Consider the following 23,987-nt stretch of genomic DNA (forward strand, 5'->3'; position numbering starts at 1 on the left):
CCCCATCCCCACCCCTCCACGCCCCACAAGGATTCCCCTCCATCCCCAAAGCCTCTTTCACCTGTCAGCACGTCCTGCCCCAGCCCCTCAAGGCTCCCACCCCCGCACCCCCAGCACCCACCTGCGCCCCCGGCCCGCCCCGCGCCCCGCCCCGGAGCCCCCCCGCCCTCGGGGCCGTGCGGGAGCGGCTGCGGGGCCGCGGGATGCCGGGGGGTCCGGGGGAGCCCCGGGGGCCGCCGGGGGGTGCGCGCTGCCCGGCCGGCAGCTGTTGCTGCTGACGGCTCCCCCCGGAGCCTCCGGCCGGCCGGGGCAGCGGTGACTAAGCACTTTGGGGGATTTCTACTCTTTATTATTTTATTCTATTATTTTCTCCCGCTTTCAAGCGGGTCCTCCCCCCTCTCTCCCCCGCTTCCCCCTCCCATCCTCATCTTCCCCGGCCGCCCCCGCCCGGGGCCGGGCGCGGCAGGGCGGGCGGAGGGGTTCCCCCTTCCGGCCACCGGGAGCATGGGAGCCCCGGGCCGGCTGGGCTCCAGAGCTCGGTCAGCCCTGGGGTGAGGCGGAGCGGGGCCGCGCCGTGCCGTGCCGCGCCGCTCCGGGGCCGGGCCGCGCTCCCCGCCGCGCCCGCGGCAAGTTCCGCCGCTCCCGGGGCGCGCAGAGCGCAGCGGAGCGATGCCGGTGCGCCGGGGCCATGTGGCCCCCCAAAACACCTACCTGGACACCATCATTCGCAAATTTGAAGGACAAAGTGAGTACCGCACCCTCCGGTCCCGCTCCGCTCCCCCCGCGGCCGGGGCGCCCCCCAAGTTCGGAGCGCGGCGGGGAGAGGAGGGGGGAAGGCGGGAGGGTGTCCCCGGGGGCACGGAGGAGCCCCTGTGACCTCCCGAGGGGGGAGAGGGTGGGCGACAGCCAGGCAGTGTCCCCGCGGGTATTTACAGACAGGGCGACACCGGGGGACGGAGCCACCCCGGCCTCGGTGTTTCCCGGGGGGATCGCGGTGTCCCCGGGCCGGTTCGGGGTGCCGGGGCTGGCGGGGAGGGGGTCCCGGCCGGCTGGACGGGGGGACAGGGTGAACCCCAGCGCAGTCGGGCTCGCCGCTTGTTTGCCTTCAACTCTGCGCTCTCGGCGGCCGCCGTCCCTGGTGAAACGTTGCCATTTGCTGTTGCTCCGAGTAATCCCTTTATATGAATTTTGGGGCTGGTTTCGTGTCAGATACGGCGGAAAGTCCGTGCACATGGGGGAGCACTGGGGTTTGCGTGTGCCTGGGTGGGGGCGCGGGGGTTCCGCTCCCGCTCTCTGGGCACCCCAATAGGGATGGGTCCCACCTACAATGCTGGGGGTGACGGGAGGGGGCCAGGGCACCGGGGTCCCCCAAAAACTGAGCTCGGGGGGATGCTGCGGGGTGCAGCCCCCACTGCCCCGACTCGCTGTGGGGTTTTTTTGTGCGTGTCCAAGTTTCCCGAGTGGGCAAATTCCCTGGCGCTGCCATCCCTGCAGGCTCTGCGCTGCCTGGCCTGGCGGTGACTGACGTGACCCTGGGGATGGAAAGTGAGAAAAACTGTGCCTGCTTCCTATCAGTTCCCCCTGGGAAGCGGCGGCTGGGGAGCAGCGGGGCCAGGCGGCGAGGCGTGACGGGAGAACGGAGCCAGACCCCGCTCCGTGCCCGCTCCCTGCCAGCCATGTCGGGCACCAGCTGGGTTCTGCCCAAACATCGCCCCACGCTCCCCCGCGGCAGTTTCGTGCTGTGGCAGGTGTTGGGAGGCAGCAAACCAGCACACCTAATACATCTTTGCTACAGGCAATGGGTTCTCAGGTGCCTGTGGGTGCCTTCATCCCCAGCACCGCAGCTCCCATGGGTGTAGCTGCTCCTGGTGAGTCCCCGGCGCAGCCAGAGGGGCCCAGCTCTTCCCTGCCAGGGCTGGGACCAAGGGGAAATCTGCAGGTGAGAGCAGGACAGAAAGCAAATTGGGGGTGAAAAAACCCCCCAAGGAGACCTGGCTCTGCAGCTCCTTCCCATCGTGGTCGTGGTCACATCCCTGTGCTCAGCACAGCTTGCTCCGGCGCCCTGCCAGCCCTGTAAATCCTGTCCTGCACCAGCCCAGCCAGGATCCAGGCTGGATCCAGCCCATGGAGCTGACACTGGATGGGGGAACTGTTCGTCACAGGTGGGGAGTGTGCCCCAGCAGCAGGGCTTTGGGAGGAGGTCCCCTCCTAGTGCTGGCAAAGCAGTTTGGAGGTAGAAGGATCGGGAAGAAGGAACTGGGGAGCGTTTGTCTGTGGTGCTTTGTGCTGTTTGCAGCATTGGCACCGGCCCTGTGTGGGAAAGAGAAGGGTGCCAGAGTGGGAGCCCCCAGAAAGGGCTACCAAGGGGCTGCCAGAGGGTGGAATGAAGCAGGAGACTTGTGCAGCGTCCCTGGGGTCTCTGGTTTTACTGGGAGGCATCCTGCAGAGCTGGGACCCTGCAGGTGCCATTGGGGACAGCCCTGATGTGCCTGGGAGGGGTCCCCCCAGCCCAGCACTCGGTGCCACAGCTGTGCAGACGTTCCTCTTGCGTTTGGGTGAAATTCCCCATGAGGCTGGAGTGCAGCAGGGTTCTGGAGCACGCAAGCTGCAGATGCCATTCCTGGGTAATCCAGGAGATTAATTGGGGTCTGGGCTGGGAGACAGCCTCCAAATGGACCCTCTGCTCAGACCTGCCTTTAGCTCCAGCTCGGAGCTGATGCCAAATGCTGAGGGAGATGGTGCTGGGAGGGATGTGGCACCACATAAGCATCCAGCTCCCTGTCACATCCCAGCAAACCTGTCCCAGAGCCCAGCACTCCCTGATGTCCTTAAAAAAACCCACAAAATCAAGCCAAATAAGAGCTCACCCCAAGATAAGGATGGAAGTAGCTCCATGTGGGCTGTGCAGCACTGCCACACAGCCTGGCAAGGCAGCAAGTCTGACCTCAGCCCAGCCTAGGTGGCTGCAGCACCAGGAGGGAATGGGGCAGCACCACTCTCTGCCTCAGTTTCCCTTTTCCTTCCCTTGAGCACTTTACTTTTTGAGCACAGGGGCCACAAAGGCCAGGAGAGTCTGGATTTCACCTTCAGCCCAAAGGCACAATTACCCTATAAAACATTAGGAGAACCATTAATGTGATGGGTTTCACCCCTGCTTCCCATGAAGCCAAGCCTTACACTCACTCCTCCTCTTGCCCCTTGCCTGACTTCAGTCAAATCTGAGCAAGGGTGGAAAGTCTCTGAGATAACTCAGGTCCCTGATAAGCTCCTGGGAAGGGACAGAGGCTGCAGCTCTCCCCTGTGCCTGCAGTGCCGGTCAGGGACAGATTGCCCATTAGACAGCAGAGAGTCCCCACATGCCTGTGGTGAATTGTCAAGGCTGCAGGGATTGGCCAACCCCAGCAAAACTGCCTCTACTGAGAACCCCCCCTTTGTGTCCCCCTGTCCCCACAGCCACAAATTCGCATTGAAGTGGGGACACTTCTCTCTCTGAAGAGCAGAGCAGTCCTGGGACTGTGTGGGCTGAGGTCAGCCGCTGTCCCCCCAGAGCTGTCCCCAGTGTCACCTGTCTGCACGATGCCCACAGCGGGGCGACACCAAAACTCCCAAGCTCGCCCCCCACACCCCTCTAAGCCTCGTGCTGCCTCTCCTGCCTCCCTGCAGACCGCAAGTTCCTCATTGCCAACGCCCAGATGGAGAACTGCGCCATCATCTACTGCAACGACGGCTTCTGCGAGATGTTCGGCTACTCGCGCGTGGAGGTGATGCAGCAGCCCTGCACCTGCGACTTCCTCACGGGCCCCGACACCACCAAGAGCTCCATTGCCCAGCTCACCCAGGCCCTGCTGGGCTCCGAGGAGTGCAAGCTGGAGATCCTCTACTACCGCAAAGACAGTAAGAGCCTCTCCGTGGGGCGGGCTGTGGGAAGCCAGTGGTGGGACGCAAACACGTCAGGATGCACCCAGGCTCAGGGCTTTGCTGAGAGCACCCCCACGGTGGCTCCTGGTGGGATGGAGGCATCTCTGCTGTCACGGAGCACATTGGGGCATTGAGCAATAGAGGGTGTTGCCAGATTATTTGGGAATCAGGTCATTTGTGAGCCCTTGGGGGTGGCTCGTTGCTCCTGGGACAAGCTGTGTCATTGCTTGTGGGATCCCTGCGCCAGGAATGAGAATCCATGGAGAAGCCAGGCTTGGGCACAGGGCTCCCAGTCTGTGCTCTGAGATGAGATGAGACAGACCCCCCATCTCTGCTGAGAGTGGGTGCAGCCAACATCCTCAGAGCTGCCTTTCCAGTGAGCAGGATGCGGCTGTGCGTGCACAGATGGAATTACGTTAAGATGAAAATGAAGCTTTGATGGAAAATACGAGTGATTAGTTCTAATACGGCAGGAAGTTAAATAAATATTTAGTGCTTGATGCTGCAAAACAGCAGTGGCCAGGGCTCCCAGGGGCAGGGAAATGCAGGTCTGGTACTCACAGGAGGTTAAAAATATTCAGTGTTTCCTTTTTTTAACCTATGGAGCTTTCCCATTACTTCAGATTGTATTGATGGGGGTTGGCCTGAGCACAGGGCTGCACCCCAATCTGCTGGCAGCCAGTTAGGGGAGAAGCACTGGAAGGAAAAGGAAGGAGCAGGCAGGAACCCTGGCTCCCAGCCCAGCACCCTATCTTGGGGTGTCCTGGCCTCCCTCCCAGACCCTATCATCTCCCGGGCTGGCATCCAGGTGCCAGCGTATCAGAGTTATTCACTGGCAGCACCTCTGCGTGTTATCCCGGCGTTATCCCGGCAGGACCTGGCCCTGTGTGGTGGCAGGATCAGCCGCTCGCTCGAGGCTCTTCCTGTGGGGCTCTCCTGGGTGGAGAGGGGCCATGAGTGGTGCCAGGGCTGGGTGCAGGTGCCCCCCTTCAGCAGCTGCAGGGCCTGGCTGGAGCCCAGGGCAGTGCAGAGACGTGGCACACGCTGTGCCCCTGCTCCCATCCAGTGCCAGTGGCCGTGCGCTGGCTGTGGCAAGGACAGCATGTGCGGCCCTGGTCCATTCCCTCCCTCCCTCCCTCAGGATAGTTTCCCATTCCTTCCCTGGGGACTACTTGGCTTGTGAGCCTGATGCATCACCGTGCTCCCTGCTTTGAAGCATTCCTGCTGGGCTCACGGGATGCTCGGCGCTGTCCTCAGAGCCCTGCTCTTCCTCTAGGCCATGGGGAACTCTCATTGCAGCTCTGAGCTGCTTTCTTCTCTTTTTTATTAAAAACGAGGGGGAAAAAAAATAAAAAAAGCCCAGAAGCAAACCCTTCATGTCTATTTTTAAAACCCAGCCCCACCAGCAGCATGCTTTTCCAATTGTTTCCCCCCAGCACTCAGCCTGCGACCGCTCGGCCCATTATAAATGGGTCTTATCGGCGAAGAAAAGGCTTTTGCATTATAGGGAGCTGCTGCTTAATTAGCCAGCGGAGCTCCGAACCTGCCTGTCCTCTTTTTCATACCAGCAGCACCAATCTCCAGCCTCGACCTGCTGTTTATTACTGCGGTACTCCCGGCTCTGCAGCTCGCGGGGTTGTTTCCTCGCTTTCCTGGCTGACAGAGGCAACGTGAAACCCAAAATCTGCCCGTTGGAGACACCCGAGCAGGGCCAGGCTGGGCTGGAGGGGCCAGGTAGGAAGGGGCCACCCAAGGGTGCCTGGGGTCAGGCAGGATGCTGAGTGAGGGGGGATGCATGTCCCTGGGGACAGCCTGGCTGCTCGGTCCCCACCTGGATGTTCGTGCTGTCATCACCTAATATAAAATATAATTATATAATTATGAACAGAGACAAACGCGCCAGGGGTGCCAACAGTGAGCCCAAAATGGAACCTTCCTGTGGGGGAAGGTGGGACCAGCCCAGGTAGGGCTGTTGTCCGTCCCTGCCATGCCAGCCCCAAAAAGGCCTTGGAAAGAGGGAAGAGGCCGTTGGCAGCGCGTGTGGGCTCTAATCCCCAGCTCAAAGCTGGGAGATCAGTGAAAAGTTAATTTCCTTACAAGATGCTACACAGCTGGAGCTGGCCCAGACAGGGGGGGTCAGCACGGGATCAGCTGCAGCCACAGCAAGGAGCAGCCGTGGCCCCCAGCCCTGCAGACACACTGTGGCCCGGGGAAGCTCAAATCCTCCAGCATCCCCTGAGGATGACACCCAGGAGCTGAGCTGCACCCAGGGGTGGTTTTTCCCTCCCCAGGTGGGGATGTGCCTTGCAGTGAAGCCACTGGGCAGGGCTCACGGGGGTCCCCAGAGCTGGAGGTGGCCACAGGTGCTGAGTGCCACAGTGCCAGCATGGCCTGAGCAGCAGCAGCTGGTGGCACTGGCTCTGCTTAATCTGCGTGAATGTGATGCTGATGAATATGAAAGGGGAGATGTGGCTGTGACAGCTGGAGCAGCTGCTGGGGCAGCCCCAGCCCCTCCAGCCTGTCCTTGGCTGGGCAGAGCCCACAGCTTGTCCCCTCCAGCAGCACTTCGTGTCAGTCCCCGTGGAACTGGGATTAGGGGCTGGGATCAGGCCAGCAAACTCATCACACTGCTGCAGAGGCCAGGATTTTCCCCTGGGAGGGATTGGGGTGCCCTGTGCCACTCAGCATACCCCCCCAACAGGTCCCCATGGGTTGGGAAGTGCCACCACCTCCAAAGGGAGCAGGGGCACTCATGTGACACATCCCCTGTGTCCCCAGCCCAGGGCACATCTGGGGCACTGCCCCTCTCCAGCAGCTGCTGCCAGCAAGCCTGGCTAAGGCAGGGGGATGGATCCAGCCAGGGGGATGGATCCAGCCAGGGTTTCTCCATGCAGCTTTGTAAACAGCAGCATCTGACGTGCCCAACGGGTGCGCTGGGAGCAGGAGGGCAAATCCCACCAGCAGCTGCTGCATCCTGGCACTGGCAGGGGTGATTTGGTGCTGGCAGCCCCAGGGAGCCTCTGCTGCTGCCCCATGGTGGGGCCAAGGCAGCACTAAGGGGATTTCTTGGGTGTTGGAGGGGCAGGAAGGCGCAGCCAGCTGACAAACCCCAACCCCAAGTGGAGCCCTTGGCTTGTACAAACCCATGGGGTCTATGCCAAGCTAGGGCTGTTTGCTGCTTGCTGTTTGCTTTAAGGGTCAGTCTGTGACCTCGGGAGAGGGATGGACAGCAGAGCCCAGCTCCAGATGGGAACTTATAAACATCCCTCCTCACAATGGCAAAGGCTCTGGGACCAGAGATCCTGATCTGCAGAGCCAGCTCTGCCACCCTTGGCACGGCTGTGCTGCAGCTCCAGGCACCCCCATTGCCCTGGCTGTGCCCCAGGGCCAGTGTGACCAGGGCAGAGAGCTGGAAGAGACACATTTTTCATCCCCACAGATGCTTTTTGCTTGGACCTGGTGTCCCATGAACTAAAGGACAGGCCCAGATCATCCCCAGCATCTCTAAGAATTCTGCCTGGAGCAGGTTTTTTTTTGTTTTCTTTCCTTTTTCCTGAGATCTCTGCCCTGGCAGAGTTAAGATGCATTTTTCCAACCCACTGTGTTGATCCATGACCCCTTTTGGCTCCTGGGGATCAGAGCATCCTTCCACCTGCACCCAAAATCACCCTGCTAGGCTTGCATCTTTCTTGTGGCAACATTTTGGTGGGTACCCTCAGCCATTGGCACTCCTGATTTTCCTTCCCCACTGCTGCCCCCAGCCAGCAAGGCCTGTAAGCACACAAATCCCTGCGCAGGGGAACCTCTGTCCTGCTGATGTTACTTAATAAGGTCATTTTTGCTGGCCTGGTGTCCTGGCAGGTTTCAGTCTCCTGATGCCATGTCTGGGTGTGGGGAGAGGGGCCAGGGCAGAGCCTGTGCTGCACATTCCCCCCCTGTGCAGGGGGATGCAGACCTGCAGGGGCTCACCCCAGGTCCCAGGAGTGACCAATCTCCCTCTAGCTCAGACTCTCTCTTCATTTTTTTCCACCCCACCTCAGGGATTTGCTTTAGGGCCTCCCAGCAATCTGCACTTCCCTTTGAAGTTCCACCCAGCCCCGACACTGATTTATCCCAGGATGGGAGCACAGCTTGGTCCTCCAGGCTCCTCTCTGGCCCCAGAGCACAGCTCTGCTCCATTCCCGTCCCCTCCGTGCCCTTCCCAGCCCCTCTCCTCTGCTCCTTTATATAATCCCACTATAGCTTTAGCCACTGTGCCATGAGACCCTGCAGATTAAATCTCCTGGCCTGGGGAAGAGCTCCAGGCACAGATTAATAGCTCTCTTTTTTAATATTCATAACAATGCTGGCTTGTGTCCGGCTCTGGAAACCCCCGTGTCCTGTTGATTAGTTTAATACTGATGATACTGATGACAATACTGATGACAAATGCATTAACCACCGCTGCCTGCAGGGGATAAGGGGACAGGGAGGGAGGGCCCCCAGCAATGACATTTTTAATGTTATTAAGTGTTGGCTTTTATCAAGGTTGGAAGACACGGTGGGTCAGAGAGCACAAACCTCCAGGCACTCGCTCAGCTTGGTGCTGGAAGGTCAAACCAGAAATTTAGGGAATACAAGCTCACCACGTTGGCTCTGGGACCTTTCAAACCAGCATCCCTGTCCTACCCCACCTGCCAAGCCCTGTCTGCAGCCCCCAGGCTGGGTTTCACCCCACATGGGCACGGGCACCCTCATGCTGGTGGCCACAGAGCACAGGCAGGTTGTGAATCCCCCCAGGGCTCCTCCAAGAGATCATTTGGTGGCTGGATAAAATTAGATGGATGGAGACAGATTAGCTGAACAGCTGAAGGGGAGAGACAGTGAGATGGATGGGGACAGTGGATTGAGGAGCAAGGATGGGAGGGCAGGCCTGAGGTGCCTCCTGGGGCTGGCTCAGGGCCTGGCGCTACAGCAGGGCCTGGTTTTTGGGAAGAATGATGAGGAGGCTCAGCCTTCATCTCACCATTAGGAAACTGAGTCAGGGCAGAGAGTGCCACGGCTCTCCCATCTGCAGCCTCTCCACAGAGCTGGGGGTACCCCAAATCCTGGGGAATGCCATGTCTTTGGGCCAGGCTTAAGGGAATGTGCTGCCCCCATCCCTGACCCTGATCCTCCCTCATTCCCTTGACACCTCCATGCTGTGCAATGTGGGTCTGAGCAGGGCTGAGCCTGTTGGGGCCACTTTTGGGGTGATTGCCCTGGTTTTGGAGGGGGATTAGCTTTTGGCCAACCCTGAATTGGCCAGGCAGTTAGACTAGATTATTGCTGTAGTTCCCTCCCAACAGAAATAGTCTATTTTATTTAATTTAAGAAGGGATCAGTGAGGGGCTCACAGTGACATTGGCCAGGGCTGCTCAAGCTCAGCACCTCCCAGATTTGCAGGATCAAACCAGGCACCAGCTGCCACCCAAACCCACCCCCAGCCACCTCCCAGCTGCTCCTTATATCCCTCCAACAGGATGTAACTGGGCCCAGTTTTCAGCTGTTCAGCACTGGCCATGGGATTAACCCTTTCCTGTGCCACACAGGGCCTGCCAGGATCCAGGACCCCTGAGAACAGCTCAGACCCCATCCCCTCCCACTGCCATGGAGGAAGGAAGGACCTGAGGCAGTGAAGGAATTCAGGAGGGCAGAGCACCTGAGCCACGTTTGGGCTGTCTGGATCAGAATTCCCACTCCCTGGGGTTGATGGCTGCCCACTCCAGTGAACCTTGTGGGTTCCAGGAAGTCAGTGATGCTTCAAAATCACCCGTGGGGGGGAAAAAAACCTCCTTATTTCTAACACACCAAAGGAGAAAGCATCCCTGAGCGGGCTCCCCTGCACACACCACTGCCAGCATCAGCACTGGCAGAGCTGTGGCATCCTGGGGATGGCACCGTGTCACCCACCAGGCATGTGCCACCTCACTCTTACAGGGCATCTCTTCATCTCAAGAGCCCTAAAAATCCTGACAAAGGGAGGGAAAGGAGCTCTATCCTTCCTGCTCCACACAGAGGTAACCTGTCACGTGCCATGCAGCCCCCAAACAGCTTTACTGCCAAAAATCCACTCTCTGCTCCTCAGCTCACACATTTCAGTGGGTTTCCTCTCCCTTTGGTGAACAGTGGAGAAAGAGAGAGAGAAAAAAAAGAGAGAGAGAATGAAAGAACAAGCGACCAAATCCCGGCTGCTGGGGTCTTTGAGCAGGTTTCCTTTGGTGAGCAGTGGAGAAAGAGAGAGAGAATAAAAAGAGAATGAAAGAACAAACGACCAAATCCCGGCTGCTGGGGTCTTTGAGCAGGTTTCACCACATCCATTTCTTTCCCGTTCTTGTGCCTGTGTGTGTCCGTGTATGTGCACATCCCTGACGTCAGGGCAGATTTTGAAGTTGCCCGATGCCGGCCATCTGCTCCTGATTACGGGAGGCCCTGAGCTCCTTAAAATCATACGCAGGAAGGCCGGCCTGGCCCTCCCGGCTGGAGCGCGGCCACGGCCGGAGCGGGAGCGCCGGCTCCGCGTCCCTGCATCCCTGCCCGGCCGCTAATCCCGGGGGAAGGCGGCACAGCGGGCACGGAGCTGCCTTGGCTCCCTACCGGCTGTAATGGTACCTGGCTGCTCCATCATCTCTGGGAGTTTGGGGATAGGAGCCTGGGGGGTTTACATACGCCTCCCAAAATCCCAGAGAGCTGGGGAATAGGGTTGGGACTGCCCAGCCTGCTCTGCATGGGATGGAGCATTTTTGACAGGGGGTCTCGCTGGAAGTGGGGCTGCGAAGTCTCCTCTGTGAGCCCCCCTGCGTTGCTGGATCTTTTCCATGTTTAACACTGGTTTGGGCTGGAGGTGCTGCTGTGGGGCAGGACCAGCAGGGCCAGGGGACATTTGGTGTCACCGAGAGCATGGCTGTGCTGTGGGGGTGTCACTGGCAGTGGCTCTGGCTCAGGGGTCCTGCTCCCATCAGTGCCAAAGCAACAGCACACAGCTCAAGGAAGGGACTCGGTGATTATAGGATTTGGTGGCAATAAAGCGGGCAAAGGAGGTGGGGAACCACCTGTGTCCTTCAGTTGGTGCTTTGGAAAAGACCTGCAGGTGTTTTCAGTTGCCTCTAATTGCAGACTGGTGCCTGGCTGCTGCACAAGGAGAGCCACAGGGTCGAGCTGAGATCCAACAGGAAAACCCCTATGGAAATATCTGGGATGCTTCTCACAGCCTCTATCACTCCCAGGACGCTGAGCCAGTCCTTGTGCCCCCTTTGTGCCTCAGTTTCCCTGTGGCAGGACAAGACAAGGCCATGTCTGGCCACTCCATGCCTCTAGGGAATGTCCTTGGGGCTGATCCCACCTGGTCCTGCTGCCGGCGTGGGCTCACCCCCATTGCCTGCATCCCATCCCCAAAAACTGCCTGGTGATTGCAGGGCAATTAACTGCAGCGTGATTACAAGCAGGATGCTTAATGAGGTTAAACCACTACCTGGGACTTCCTGAGTTCTTAATTACTCACTCTTTAATTGCTGCTCTCAAGTACATTAATATAAATGACTGTCTGGGACAGAAAAAAGAGATGTGATCAGTGTGATTGGGATGCTTCGGGGATGTGGCCCTTTCCCAGGGCTCAGATCATGTTCCATGCACACCAGCAGGGATTACACCCATCAAAGTGCTCAAAACTCCACTTTTCTGCCAAAAGTATTGGGTGCTGCAGGGGAGGGGGAGGTCAGGGTCTCCTGAGCATCCCCCCTGAGCCTCTCTCTGCTCGGTAGCGTCGTGTTTCCGCTGCCTGGTGGATGTGGTGCCTGTGAAGAACGAGGAAGGCGTCGTCATCATGTTCATCCTCAACTTCGAGGATCTGGCCCAGCTGATCGCCAAGAGCACCGGGCGGAGCCTGCACCAGCGCCTGTCGCACAGCTGGAACAAAGGTGCGTGCCCTGGGGCGATGGGATCGGGAGGGCAGCGCAGCATCCTCATCCCGGGGCTTGTTTGGGAGCATGGAGGGACTGAAGGATGCCCTGAGAGGGCAGTGCAGCATCCTCATCCCAGGGCTTGTTTGGGATCACAGCGGGACTGAAGGATGCCCTGAGAGGGCAGCACAGCATCCCCATCCCAGGGTCTGTTTGGGATCACAGCGGGACTGAAGGATGCTTCTGTGTCTGGGCAGGATCCTGCATGGGAAGAGGTTTGTGTTCTTGCACAGCCGCGGCTCTGCCTGCTCAGGCAAACCCCAGCTGGATGGGGAAAGGCTGTTTGAGCCAGCTGGGCTCCCCTTGCCTTCACATCTGCCTGCATACGCTTCCCAAAATCCCAGAGGCCTGGGGAACAGGGCTGGGACTGCCCAGCCTGTTCTGCATGGGATGGAGCATTTTTGAGAGGGGGTCTCGCTGGAAGTGGAGCTGTGGAGTCCCCTCTATGAGCACCCCTGCGTTGCTGGATCTTTTCCATGTTTAACACTGGTTTGGGCTGGAGGTGCTGCTGTGGGGCAGGACCTGTGTGTGGGGTCACCAGCAGGGCCAGGGGACATTTGGTGTCACCGAGAGCATGGCTGTGCTGTGGGGGTGTCGCTGCAGGCCAATGGCACAAGGATGGCCGCGCTGCAATGGCTCAGCCTGCCCCAGCTTCAGGCATTCCCCGCTCTCCTAGGCTCATCCTAGGGTTTTGGAAACAGTGGGAAACTCAAATTCCCTTTTTTGGGAAGACTGGGTCAAAGGGAAGCTGTGGTGAGGCTCTTGAGGGGATGTGGATATTGAGATGTTAGACCTGACAAAGAGCTGTGGTTCTAAATCTCCTCCTTGCATACAGCCCTCAGTGCTGGTCAGCTCTACCTGAGTCAGGAAATAACCCCACCTCTGCCTCCATGATGACATTCCCTAGGGGTGCTGTTGGGAGGCTTTGGGCAGGCCTCAAAATAAAGCTCTGGGTCTGTCCCCCCTTGGCACATGGGGTGGCACAGCAGGACCAGAGCCAGGGCTACATCAGGGAGCCATGGGGACAAGTGGCCACTGAACTGGGGTTTGTGTGAGTCCCAGTGCATTCCTGCTCAGTCCATCTCTCTATCCTGGAGCATTCAGGTGTCTGTGTGTGGCAGCAGGCACCAGCAGAGTTTGGTGTGGGTTTGTGTGTGCTCAGGGCAGGCGTGCACACAGGGGGCTCGTGGATGTGTGAGCGTGAATGGACAGATAAATGTGTTTGTGGGTCTGTGAAGTGATGAGGTTCATGGTTTTGATGGATTGCTTTAGTACCAGCTACCCTCTGTGCATGACCTGCTGAGGAAATCCTAAATCCCAGCACCAGGGTTGCTTTGCAGCCCCACCAGCTCTCAGAATATCCCAACATGTGATGCAGCCATATCCCATCCCACCCAAAGACATGGCAGGAGGCACCCAAATCAAGAGCACCTGTCACTTCCCTGCACGTTGGACGTTGTGTTGAGCATCCCAAGGCATGTTGTGTTTCTTGGCTTTCCCACTCCAGTGACAGGGGGTGTAGAAAGGCCAGAGCTGCTGGTGCCCACCCAGATCAGGCTCTTGTGCTCAGGTTTTCTGGCTCAGTCTCTCATTGCATAGCCACAGGCTGCATTGCTGGTCTCCAGCTCGCTGGTGTGCAGGGAAAGTTGGATGCTTTGCTTCTTCCAGCTGAAAAGCTGCCCTAGGCAGTGGGGATGGGGTGAGCAGAGGGAGCCACTGTGGTACCCCATGGGCAGGGGCATTTCTGGCAGGCTGGCACCCTGCCTAAGCAGTTTGGTGATGTTGTGGGGCCGGATGAGAGAAGCTAATCTTGCCAACACCAAAGAGCTTCTCAACGTAGTGCTTTTTCCCAGGGGACAATGTCTTTGTGGAGCTCATGCCACATCCATGCACCCCAGGATTTTAGGCCACCTTTTGTGCAGTTAGGGAGCAGAGTTGGTGCTGCTGGATGAGCTTCAGGGCTGAGCCAGGCCCTGAGGGTGTGAGCCCAGCTGCTCACACTGCTCTGCACTAGCAAGTGAACGTGGTCTCCTCTAGAAGAGGACAAGTGTTTGTACATTGAGTGTCACAACCAGGGGCATTGGGCCCTCTCCAGATCTGGGCTCTTCCTCTCCTGCACCTCTCTCCTAGCTCCTAGCAGCCCTGGCTGCCCTTGTCCCAGCCCCAGTCCCCTGTGAGGTGGTCTCCTGGTCCCCTGTGATGCCAGAAAGGGATCCTGGTTTTGTGGTTCAAATTCCCTCACTGAAAATTCAAAACAAATCCAGGAATAAAATTATTAGAACTACTTTTCTTTCTGTGCCTTTCTAAATTACCATCTCTATTGTGTGGCGTTTTTTTCCCCTAAAGTTCCACCAAGGAGATTTAGAGGCTCTGTTTCCTCCGAGACCAAATCCCTTAATTGGCTTTAACCTCTTTAATTGGCTTAGGGATGCTCTGCACCTTTCCCATCTCACATCCACAGTTGTAGGGAACTCTTCTCCAGCTCAGAGGAGCTTGCTGCCAGGTCAGGGTCTTCCTTGGGCACGTGGCACTGCGATGGCACGGGAGTAGCCAGTGCTTTGGAGGAGGAAGGGCCACGCAGCATATGCATCCCCCAGAGCCACCCAAAACTCTGCATAGCCTCTCCCCTGTCCCACCTCACTCCAGCCATCACATGCAGCTAGGTCACACCTTTCTCTCTTGTGTTTTGTTTTTCTTTTTAACAAGGTGAAGGTAGGAGTTTGAAGTTTAGTCTCCCGTCCCTGCGGCGCCTCAAAATCCAGCGGAAATCTCTGCCCACCAGTGAGTTTGATGGAGTAGCCATTGACTATGGAAAGGTAACCGTAGCCTTTGTCTGATACCAGCCCACGCCTCAGGCCAGGTCCCAGCGCTCCTCCTCGCTGTCCCCATCCCAGAACCCCTTGGCTGCTGTGGTTTGGGCCATCTCCTGTGGCAGGGCAGGGCTCGGGGCAGTGCTGGCCCCGCTGGGCTTTGGCTGCGTGGGCTGCAGCTCCTCCCTGCTGCTCTGCACACCCTGCGGCTCGAGGGGGGAGTGGGAGATGTGCCAAAGCTGGGAGGAAGCTCTGCCTCCATAGCCCGAGTTGTCCAGGATGGTGGAGCTCCAGGGAGCTGTCCCCAGCTCAAGGAGGGGACGTGCTGGCGGCTGTAGGAGCGTGGTGTGCTCTGAGCAAGGACTGGCAGGCTCATTTCCCCATGATTTCCTGGCAGGGAGCAGGCAGCACAGGCAGGTTCAGCTTCTCAGCCCTCCAGCAAAGAGTGTACTTGCCATGATGGAAGGTGATGCTGTCACCAGCCTCGAAAAGCTGTTGGTGGGGCTTGTTTAGAGATTGCAGTTCTTGGTGGCTTCCTGACAGTGCTCAGGGTAGCTCCAGTCAAAGAGCTGTTGTTTTCTGAGGTGCTGCAGCTCAAGGCTGTGAGGCTTTTGCTCTGCTAAGGCATCCCCAGGTGCCAGGGTCAGGTGTATCCAGGCAGCCTGGATAAATCTGCTTCCCCAAATCATAGGTATAACGAGATGGAAGGTGCCTGTCTTCTCAGAGGTTGTGCCTATGGTAGGTTGAAGATGTGTGCAGGGTTATCAGATGCTTTGGGGACATCATTCCCATAGGCACCAGCACTGCTAAAAGCTCTGGGTATCCCGAGGCTGGAGCTGCATGGGGCACTGCAGTGTGGAATGGAAATGGAATGCAGTGTGGAATGGGAAATGTGCATTGAGGACAGCCTGATGATGCATCATTTCGCTGGAGCTTGGTCAAGTGGCCACAGCCCAGAGATGCAGCCAGCCTAAAACCTGCCCTAAAGGGCCTTAGGGATGGTGAGGAGTGCCACAGTTCCTCCTGTGGGTATTACTGGAGGCACACATTCTCATGGGTTTCTACTCCAGAAGGTGGTTGCTTTGCACACCCCATTGCAGAAATTAAGGTCTGCAAACCCTTCAGGTCTCCATGGAAAAAGGTTTAGCCATGCTTTACCGTGGCTGTAGGAGAAGGAGGAGCAATATGGCCAAATTTGCAAACCCAGCAGCTCCTCCAGTGCTCCCTGGTGCAGGGCACATCCTCCCCCCATAAACACCAGCACAGGGCCTGGGCACTGAGCCTCGGTGGTGGCCTGAGCTCTTGCAGCAGGGGAGGGAAGGGCAGCCCCAGTGGTGGGACACTCAGAGAAATGCATGGCACAGCAGGGACTGCAAGCAAGCCTGTCCCTAGGTCTCTCCTCTTGCTCTCACCTGCTTCCACCTGTGCAGCATCGCCTCGCAAACCTCCCCGCGGCCTCTGGCGGGAGCTGGGAGCTGCCACGTCCCCAGGGACTCGGTGGCCCCACTCCAAAGCAGGTCCTGGTCCAGCTGGAGATGACCTCAGGAGCTGCAGTGCTTCCCAGCCCTCTGCCTCTCCTCTTACCTACCCCGGCTCCCCCACCTTGCCCCACAGCACGCGGGGACTCCTTCTAATACAACGCTTTCTCCTGGCTGTCTTAAAGCCTGGTGGTGACTCCCTGATTTTGAGGGACTTGAAGACATCGCCCAAGGAAAACTGTATGCAGTCAGAGACCGAATCCCTCCTGGAAAAGGAGCGGAGGCCGAGCCTGGAGGCCGACCCCACCCTACAACACTCGTCCCCGAAACAAGAGCCTCCCGTGCTGGGCCCTCACCCCGCATGGGGTTTCTTTCGGTCTCGCCCTGGGGGCAGCTTCCACAGCCTCCGCAGGGTCTCCTCCTTGGACAACTTTGAGGCTGCGAGGTCTGAGTTCCAGAGAAAATTCAGGGAAAGGAGGGCAAACTCAGGTAGGGAAAACCCCGGAGCCGTCGGTTCTACTGCGGGAGTCAGGGTTCTGGCCACGGCCCCAGCACAGCTCGGGGGGGAGGTCTCGGTCTCTTTTCCCTCTGCAAAGGGGAGATTACCCGGGTCTTCTCCCCAAAACTTGCTGGTCTCCATGTGATTCCCTGCGCAGGCAGGTCCTGCTCTGTAGGTAGAGCCATCCATGGTTTGTGTGTGAGGTGTGAGACCGTGTGAGGTTGCATTTGGCTGCCCCACACGAGGGGCGTCCCGATGCCATCCCACCTTCCCTGGAGGGAGGGGAGGGCTCTGCAGGCATGTGCAGTGTGAGCTGTGTCCATGTGTTGGAGGTGGGTGAGACACCGGCCAGGCCACTCTGAAGGGCTGGAGGGACCAACCCTTCATCATGCTACCCATGTCCATACCTCTGGTTCCCATGAGAGTGATGAGGACAAATCAGATGGAGGTCGAGAAAGAGAAGGCTCTCAGCTGGGGATGAGAGAGATCAATGTGTGGAATCTGGCTGTAAAAACGGGCTGGGGGTTCATGATCCTCCAACAGTCACAGGTTACAGACCCTCAGGAGGAGACACGATATGGAGGGAGGGAAGGGAGAAGGGTGGCAGCAGGATGGCAATGGGCACCTTCACAACGTCTTCAGACACCTCTTTGCCGCACCACCACTTGGGTCAATGTCAGAGTGCAAGGGTTAGAAGGGGTAAAAAATTGAAAATACAACCCTGCCCTGCCTTTAGGATTTGGAAAGGTTGGTACACACTGAGTTCAGTGTCTGGGGACCTTCCTGGAGCGCTGGGTCTGGGTACAGGGTCCCACTGATGACAACACGTTGCCACAAGCCTGACCATGACACCTACACAGCTTCCTCCCTGCTCCTGCCCTGGGGTGACCCAGAGGCAGCTCCCCAGGGAGAAATATCAGGATCCACTACAGCTCTTCTTCCAGAGAAAGCTCTGACCTCCCTACCCGGAGGATACATCCAACTCCTGGTTCAGTTTGGCAAAAAACCAGCACAGCAGCTCAGGAGCTGTGTTTGTCAGGCAAAGGGTGGAGGAGAACGACCTCCTCCTGTCTGTTTTCATGCCAGTTTTGGCATCTCTCTCTGGTGAATCTCAGTGGCTTGGTCCCCAACCCACTACAGTCATCAAGGGTAGCAAAGGACACTGAATGTCTCTGTGTTTTGGCAACTGCTCTGAGCCTCCTGCAGGAGGTTTAGTGGTGAAAAGATGGGTGATGTGTGGGGAAAACCAGCCCTCTCTCAGGCATCCCAGACTGGGCACCCCACAGCTGAGCCAGCCTGAAGAAGCCGAGCCTTTATGGCCGAGCAGATTTTGGCACCTTTTGGTGGCGCCTTGTGGTGGCCCCCAGCTCCTGGAGGTCCTACACGAGGTCAGGGCTCTGGGGATCTGCTCCTGCTCCCGCTGCCCTTCTCAGTGCTCCTCTCCGTCCTCTTCCAGAGGCTTCCCACGTCAAACCCAACCCCCCGAACTCCACGTCGGACTCGGACCTCATGAAGTACAGGACCATCAGCCAGATCCCCCAGTTCACGCTCAACTTCGTGGAGTTCAACCTGGAGAAGCACCGCTCGGGCTCCACCACGGAGATCGAGATAATCGCTCCCCACAAGGTGATGGAGCGCACCCAGAACGTCACTGAGAAGGTCACACAGGTATGGGGGCCATGAGGTGCCACCAAGGCAGGGGTGGGGTCTGGTGGTGGTGTTTGTGGGTCTCCAGGAGAGATGAGAATCTTGACTCCATGTTTCAGAAGGCTGATTTATTATTTTATTACAAATAGTTTATAATTATTTATAATTATATATTATATATATTATATATTTAATTTTGTATATATATAATTATATATAATATATATTGTATATAATATGTAATATATATTTTATGTATAATATATATTTTATGTATATAATATAATATAGTATAATATAGAATATATAATATAATAATTATATATTATATATAATTTTATGTATATTATATAATTATATATAATATAATTATAAATAATTTATAATATATTTATTATATATTTTACACAATAAATATTTATTATTATATTATATTAATGAAAATTATATATTAAAACTATACTAAAGAAAAAGGAGACATCAGAAGGCTAGCACAGAAAGGAATGGAATGAATAATAAAAATCTTGTGACTGACACAGCTGGACCTGTGATTGGTCATCAAGTAGAAACAATTCACATGAGAGCAATCAAAGATGCACCTGTTGGTAGGCAACCTCCAAACCACATTCCCAGCAAGCTGATAATTACTGTTTACATTTTGTTCCTGAGGCCTCCAGCTTCTCAGGAGAAAAATCCTAACAAAAGGATTTTCCTGAAAATATGTGTGTGACAATGGGGTGCTGGTGCTGCTGCTGGGGGACAGTCACAAGCACTCTGGTGGCTTTGGGAGGAGAGAAGCAGAGAGGGCAGTGACACCTGGAGATTCCACCCCAGGAAATGCCAGTATCCCCATGTTTGGTCATGCCTTCCTCTGAATGGCTGAAATTCTCATTTTAGTCCCCTAACTGAGCATTTCTGGCAATTTGTGGCTGGGGAAACACCAGCATGAGCTGCTCGTGATGGTGGCCTTGAAGGGGACATGTGTTTGAATGTTTGTGCGTGCATTTGGCTTCTTTTGTGGGGGGATCTGGCCACTGTTCTGCCCCCCAGCGCTGGGAACGGAGCCCCTGGGGTGCCCGGCCAAGGACCTGGCCTGGTGTCAGCACACCGAGGATCCCCTGGGAGACAGCAGGTGGCACTGCACTGTCACTGCAGGGGACACTTGCTGTCACCCAGAGGGACATGCATGGAGCAGTGCATCCCACGGGGAAATCAGCGTGCTGATGTATCCCACAATCCTGGGCAAGGAGCTCGTCTAGCCGTGGGGAAACTGAGGCATGGAGAGCCTCAATGTACAGAATACATCTAAAGGCACCTCCCATTGGTGCCAGCCGCAGCCCAGGGCAAATTTAATGAAAACGCAGCCACCTGACCCCAGAAAAGCCTCCAGGCTTGGGAGTTTGCTCCATCAGAGTGGGGTGCTATGCAGGATTCTCCTTCTGTCTCAGTGCCAGCAAACCTTTAGCTTCACAGCCTCCACGCACAGGGCATGGGCTCCCCACTTCTCACATCATGGAACAGTTCTTAGGCTTGTTTTCCCCCTAGTCCCTCTAATCTGGGAGTGACTGCAGTGACCCAGGGCTGGCCCCTGAGCTCCCCAGAGGGACAGTGAGCAGCCTCCATGCCCTGGTCCCATCACAAGGAGCACACCAGGAAGGAATGGTCACACTGGGGTGGCTGTCACAGTGGGGTCAGTGGCTGGGTGTGGAGTGATGGGGTCAGAGGTGGTGGCTGCAGGGCCCTGCAGTGCAGGCCCCACTGAGATCAACCTTCCCTTCACTTTCAATCTCCGCGTGGGATGGGATGCGGTGGGACAGGACAGGATGGACCTCTCCTCCCTGCTGCATCTGCCCCTGCCTGTCCTCACCCCAGTGTCCCCCACACCTCCTGGCCAAGCCACAGCTCCCTGCTCCTGGCTGGTAAATAATTCATGGTGAGGCAGAGACAGCGGCGAGACGGCGACTAAAAATACCCGCGGGTGGGCAGGGAGCGGAGCCAGGCTCTTTGGGATGGTCTGGCCCTGCACTGAGCTGGCACAGAGGGCAGGCCAGCAGGGCAATGGAGGCCCCTCAGCCTCACAGGGCTCTGGAGCACAGCTGGAGGCACGTGGGGATGCTGTGAGGCTGGGGTCCTGTCTGCAGGTGGAATGTGTCCCAGTCCCCCCATCTGGGCGGGAGGGTGCTGGGGACAGGGATGGGGGGCTGAGCTGTGCCAGGGAGTGACACTGGGTCACTGCCAGCCTGCAGCCAGCACCATGGACCTGATCCTGCCCAGCCACCCGTGTTTAAGGCTCTCCTGGTGATTCTGATGTTCTCCCACCTCAGGTCAGTCCCCTTTATCCCCATCACCATGCAAGGGACACTGAGGGACAGCTGGGAAGGTGATGGTGCCAGGGCACCAGGGGCCATGAGCAATGCCTGGGTCAGCCAGGGTCACAGGAGCCTCCTCCTTCTGTCACCCACAGCCCACCCTGCTCCATCCTCCTCCTCCTTCTCCCTTCTGCACTCCCTGACCCACTGCCAGCACCCAGCACCCCACCAGGAGAAAGGGGACAAAGGGAAGGGGCACCCAGGGGAACACTGGCACTGCCACCTTCAGACTCCCAGGGCCACCCAGGCCACCCAAGGGTGACTTTCCCAATCCTTAGGGGCAGAGAGGAACAAGGTTGCAGCTGCTCCCTAGCTCTGTGTTGGTTTGGATGCTTTTCTGGGAGTTGTTTCTTTCCCCTTTTCTGCCTCAGATCTTTGGGGATGTGTTTTTTTATTAATTCCTGCCTGGAAAGCAAGAGTGCTTAAGCTGTTCTTGCTTCTTCTACAAGAGCTAGGTGCCAGGAGCAGGGACAAGGGGCAGGGCAGGTGCCCCAGCACAGGGAACAGTATTTGGTGTCCTGAATTCAGAGCTGCCTCCCGCCAGGCAGAACAAGCATCCAGCTGCTGAGGCTGGGAGCACTGCTGGTTTTCCCAGACACAAGCTGAAGGAGCCCATCCCAGCCCTTCCAGGTGCATCCCAGTTTTGGGATCAATCATTTTATCAGCGTTGCCTCGTTCCCTTCCCCGCCATCCCCGCAGGAGCCGGTCCCCCAGCCCAGCTGGTGCCTCATTCCCCCCACAACGATTGCTCTTGGGTCACTTTTTCCAATCCCTCCCCTCTCGGTCCCCACCGACGTCGGCGGCTCCCGCTGCTCCATTGGCGCTGCCGTCCCCACGGGGCCCGGCATCGATCGCCTTTGATTAACGCGGGCCGGGCTCGCGGGTGCCCTTCGTGCCCATGCCTCCCACCCGCCTGGCCGAGTGCCTGCGAGCCTGCGTGGGCAATGCCCCGGCCCCGGCGCTGCGGCCGCCCTGCCGGACGCTGCCCGGGCCCGGGGGGCTGGGGGCGCCCATGGTGGACACCCGGAGCTCGAGGGGCAGCTGCCGCCTGGGGCGCAGGGCCAGCTGCAGGCAGGTAGGAGCAGGGGGCACGGCTGGGGAATGGGACCCTCCGGTGTGCTGGGGCTCTGGGGTGTGGGGCTGGTTGTGGGATGGGGGTACAGGGGTGGATCTGCTCTGGATTGCAGCGTCAGGACCCTTGGGAGACCCTTGAACAAGAAACCTTGATCCTTCCTGTCAGGAAGGAAGACAGATCGGTTCCTTCTTCCAGATCGGTTCCTTCTTCCAGATCCCTTCCTTCTTCCAGATCCCTTCCTTCTTCCAGATCTCTTCCTTCTTCTAGGTCCCTTCCTTCTTCCAGATCCCTTCCTTCTTCCAGATCTCTTCCTTCTTCCAGATCCCTTCCTTCTTCCAGATCTCTTGCCAGAGCCACGGTGATGCTCATCACTGTTGCCTTGGGATATGTGGATCCTCCTTTCTCCTCTTTTCTCTTTCCTCCCTCCTCTCCTTTGCAGCCCAGCAAAATGCTCTCTATTAGCTGGGGGCTCAGTGCCAGGAGAGAGAATTGAGGTGCCCCTCACCCTCCTCTGCAACTGGCACTGGTCCCAGCACCACAGGGACACTGGGGGACAACAGAGCAGCAGGGGCAAGAAGGGGATCCAGCTGCCTCCAGCTCCAAATGAGCCCCTTCATGCCACCACCCCTCAGCACCCAAAGCAGGGCAGCCCCACCCCTCCCACACCCAGTGTCTTGTGTTGTGTCCCCACAGTGGCTTTAGAGCCACCAGCAGCTGGCATTGGTCCTGGAGGGGGAGCTGGGCCAGGCCTGGGTGTGTGGGGAGCTCACCAGGGCTGTGGAGTGTCCCCATGAAAGCAGCAAGCCTGGGGACACATGACAACATGGGAGGGGGCTCACACCATCTCATCACTCGAGGTGGTGTTTGCACGTTGGTGGCCACAGGTGAGGTGGGAAATGGGCATTGCCTGAGGCTTTGCTGCAGGTGGCCCAAGCTATCCCTCTGCTTGGAGGACAAGTGTGCCAGGAGGACATCCAGGGGAAGATACTTGCTATGGCCAAGAAAGGCTTGCAGGATGCAGAATGTGCTGTCACCCTTGGGTGACACAGCCATGCAAGGGCATCTCCAAGCTGCCCATCCCATAGCTCTGCACCAGGGACTCCCAGCAGCTCCCAAGCAGGTGGCACAGAGCTGAGGGCAGAAGGAGGCTGAGCAGCAGGCACTTTCCTCTCTGCTGGATCAGACAGCCATAAAGCAGAGAAGAAGCTGCCCCAAGGGTGCTGTGACCATCAAAGACAGACAAGGACCTTGGTGTCAGCCACAGTGAGAACTGGACAAACACATAGACAACCAACAAAGGTGAAAAAGCTGTAGGAAACCATTGTGTGCTCCTTGATGCTCTACCAGCACATGGAAGTCCCTTGCCTGGTTCCTGGCATTATCCAGCCTCTCTCCTGGCCTTGCATCCTCCTCACACCCCTTTCCTGGCAGGTGCTGTCCCTGGGCGCTGACGTCCTGCCCGAGTACAAGCTGCAGGCGCCGCGCATCCACCGATGGACCATCCTGCACTACAGCCCCTTCAAGGCCGTGTGGGACTGGCTCATCCTCCTGCTGGTCATCTACACAGCCGTCTTCACCCCCTACTCGGCCGCCTTCCTGCTCAACGAGGAGCAGGTGGAGGAGAAGCGCTGGGACTGCAGCTACTCCTGCGACCCGCTCAACATCATTGACCTCATCGTGGACATCATGTTCATCGTGGACATTGTCATCAACTTCCGCACCACCTACGTCAACATCAACGACGAGGTGGTGAGCCACCCCGGCAAGATCGCCATCCATTACTTCAAGGGGTGGTTCCTCATCGACATGGTGGCTGCCATCCCCTTCGACCTGCTCATCTTCCGCTCCGGCTCTGATGAGGTAAGAGCAGGGTCCATCAGGACAGGAGGGGACACGTGGATGGACAGGGAGAGATGTATGTGAAAGAAGGAAAGGGATGTGGGCGGTTTGATGTAAATGGTGGATGGCTAAACCCATGGGGAGAGGGGTGGTTGGTCACAGGGTGGAGAAGGGTGTTTAAAAATCTTTACAGATTTTTAAGCAGCTGGGACCTGGGATTTAATTTTTTAGGGTCAGGCAGTCCCTACTCTAAGTGTTCAGAGTGGATCCACTCGCCTTGTTGAGGCTGACCCAGCAGAGCAGCCTGGGGGCTCAGTTTAAGGGCTGAGCCCACACTCCAATGAAGGTGAATTTGGGGGTGCACTGCCAGGCAAAC

General features: G+C 57.4%; 1 protein-coding gene across 1 annotated transcript in view; it reads left to right on the forward strand.

Annotated features, from left to right (window-relative positions):
• The first annotated feature begins 669 nt into the window (after nt 1-669).
• Nucleotides 670-23,987, forward strand: part of KCNH6 (potassium voltage-gated channel subfamily H member 6) — a 31,751-nt gene continuing 8,433 nt past the window's right edge. Inside the window, exons 1-7 of the mRNA XM_058820366.1 lie at nt 670-745; nt 3,664-3,894; nt 11,697-11,852; nt 14,601-14,710; nt 16,368-16,671; nt 18,138-18,349; nt 23,204-23,632. Coding sequence (XP_058676349.1) covers nt 670-745; nt 3,664-3,894; nt 11,697-11,852; nt 14,601-14,710; nt 16,368-16,671; nt 18,138-18,349; nt 23,204-23,632 — 1,518 coding nt within the window. The remainder of the gene's footprint in view (nt 746-3,663; nt 3,895-11,696; nt 11,853-14,600; nt 14,711-16,367; nt 16,672-18,137; nt 18,350-23,203; nt 23,633-23,987) is intronic.

The sequence above is a fragment of the Ammospiza caudacuta genome, chromosome 27 (genome assembly GCF_027887145.1).
Source record: "Ammospiza caudacuta isolate bAmmCau1 chromosome 27, bAmmCau1.pri, whole genome shotgun sequence".
NCBI lineage: Eukaryota > Metazoa > Chordata > Aves > Passeriformes > Passerellidae > Ammospiza > Ammospiza caudacuta.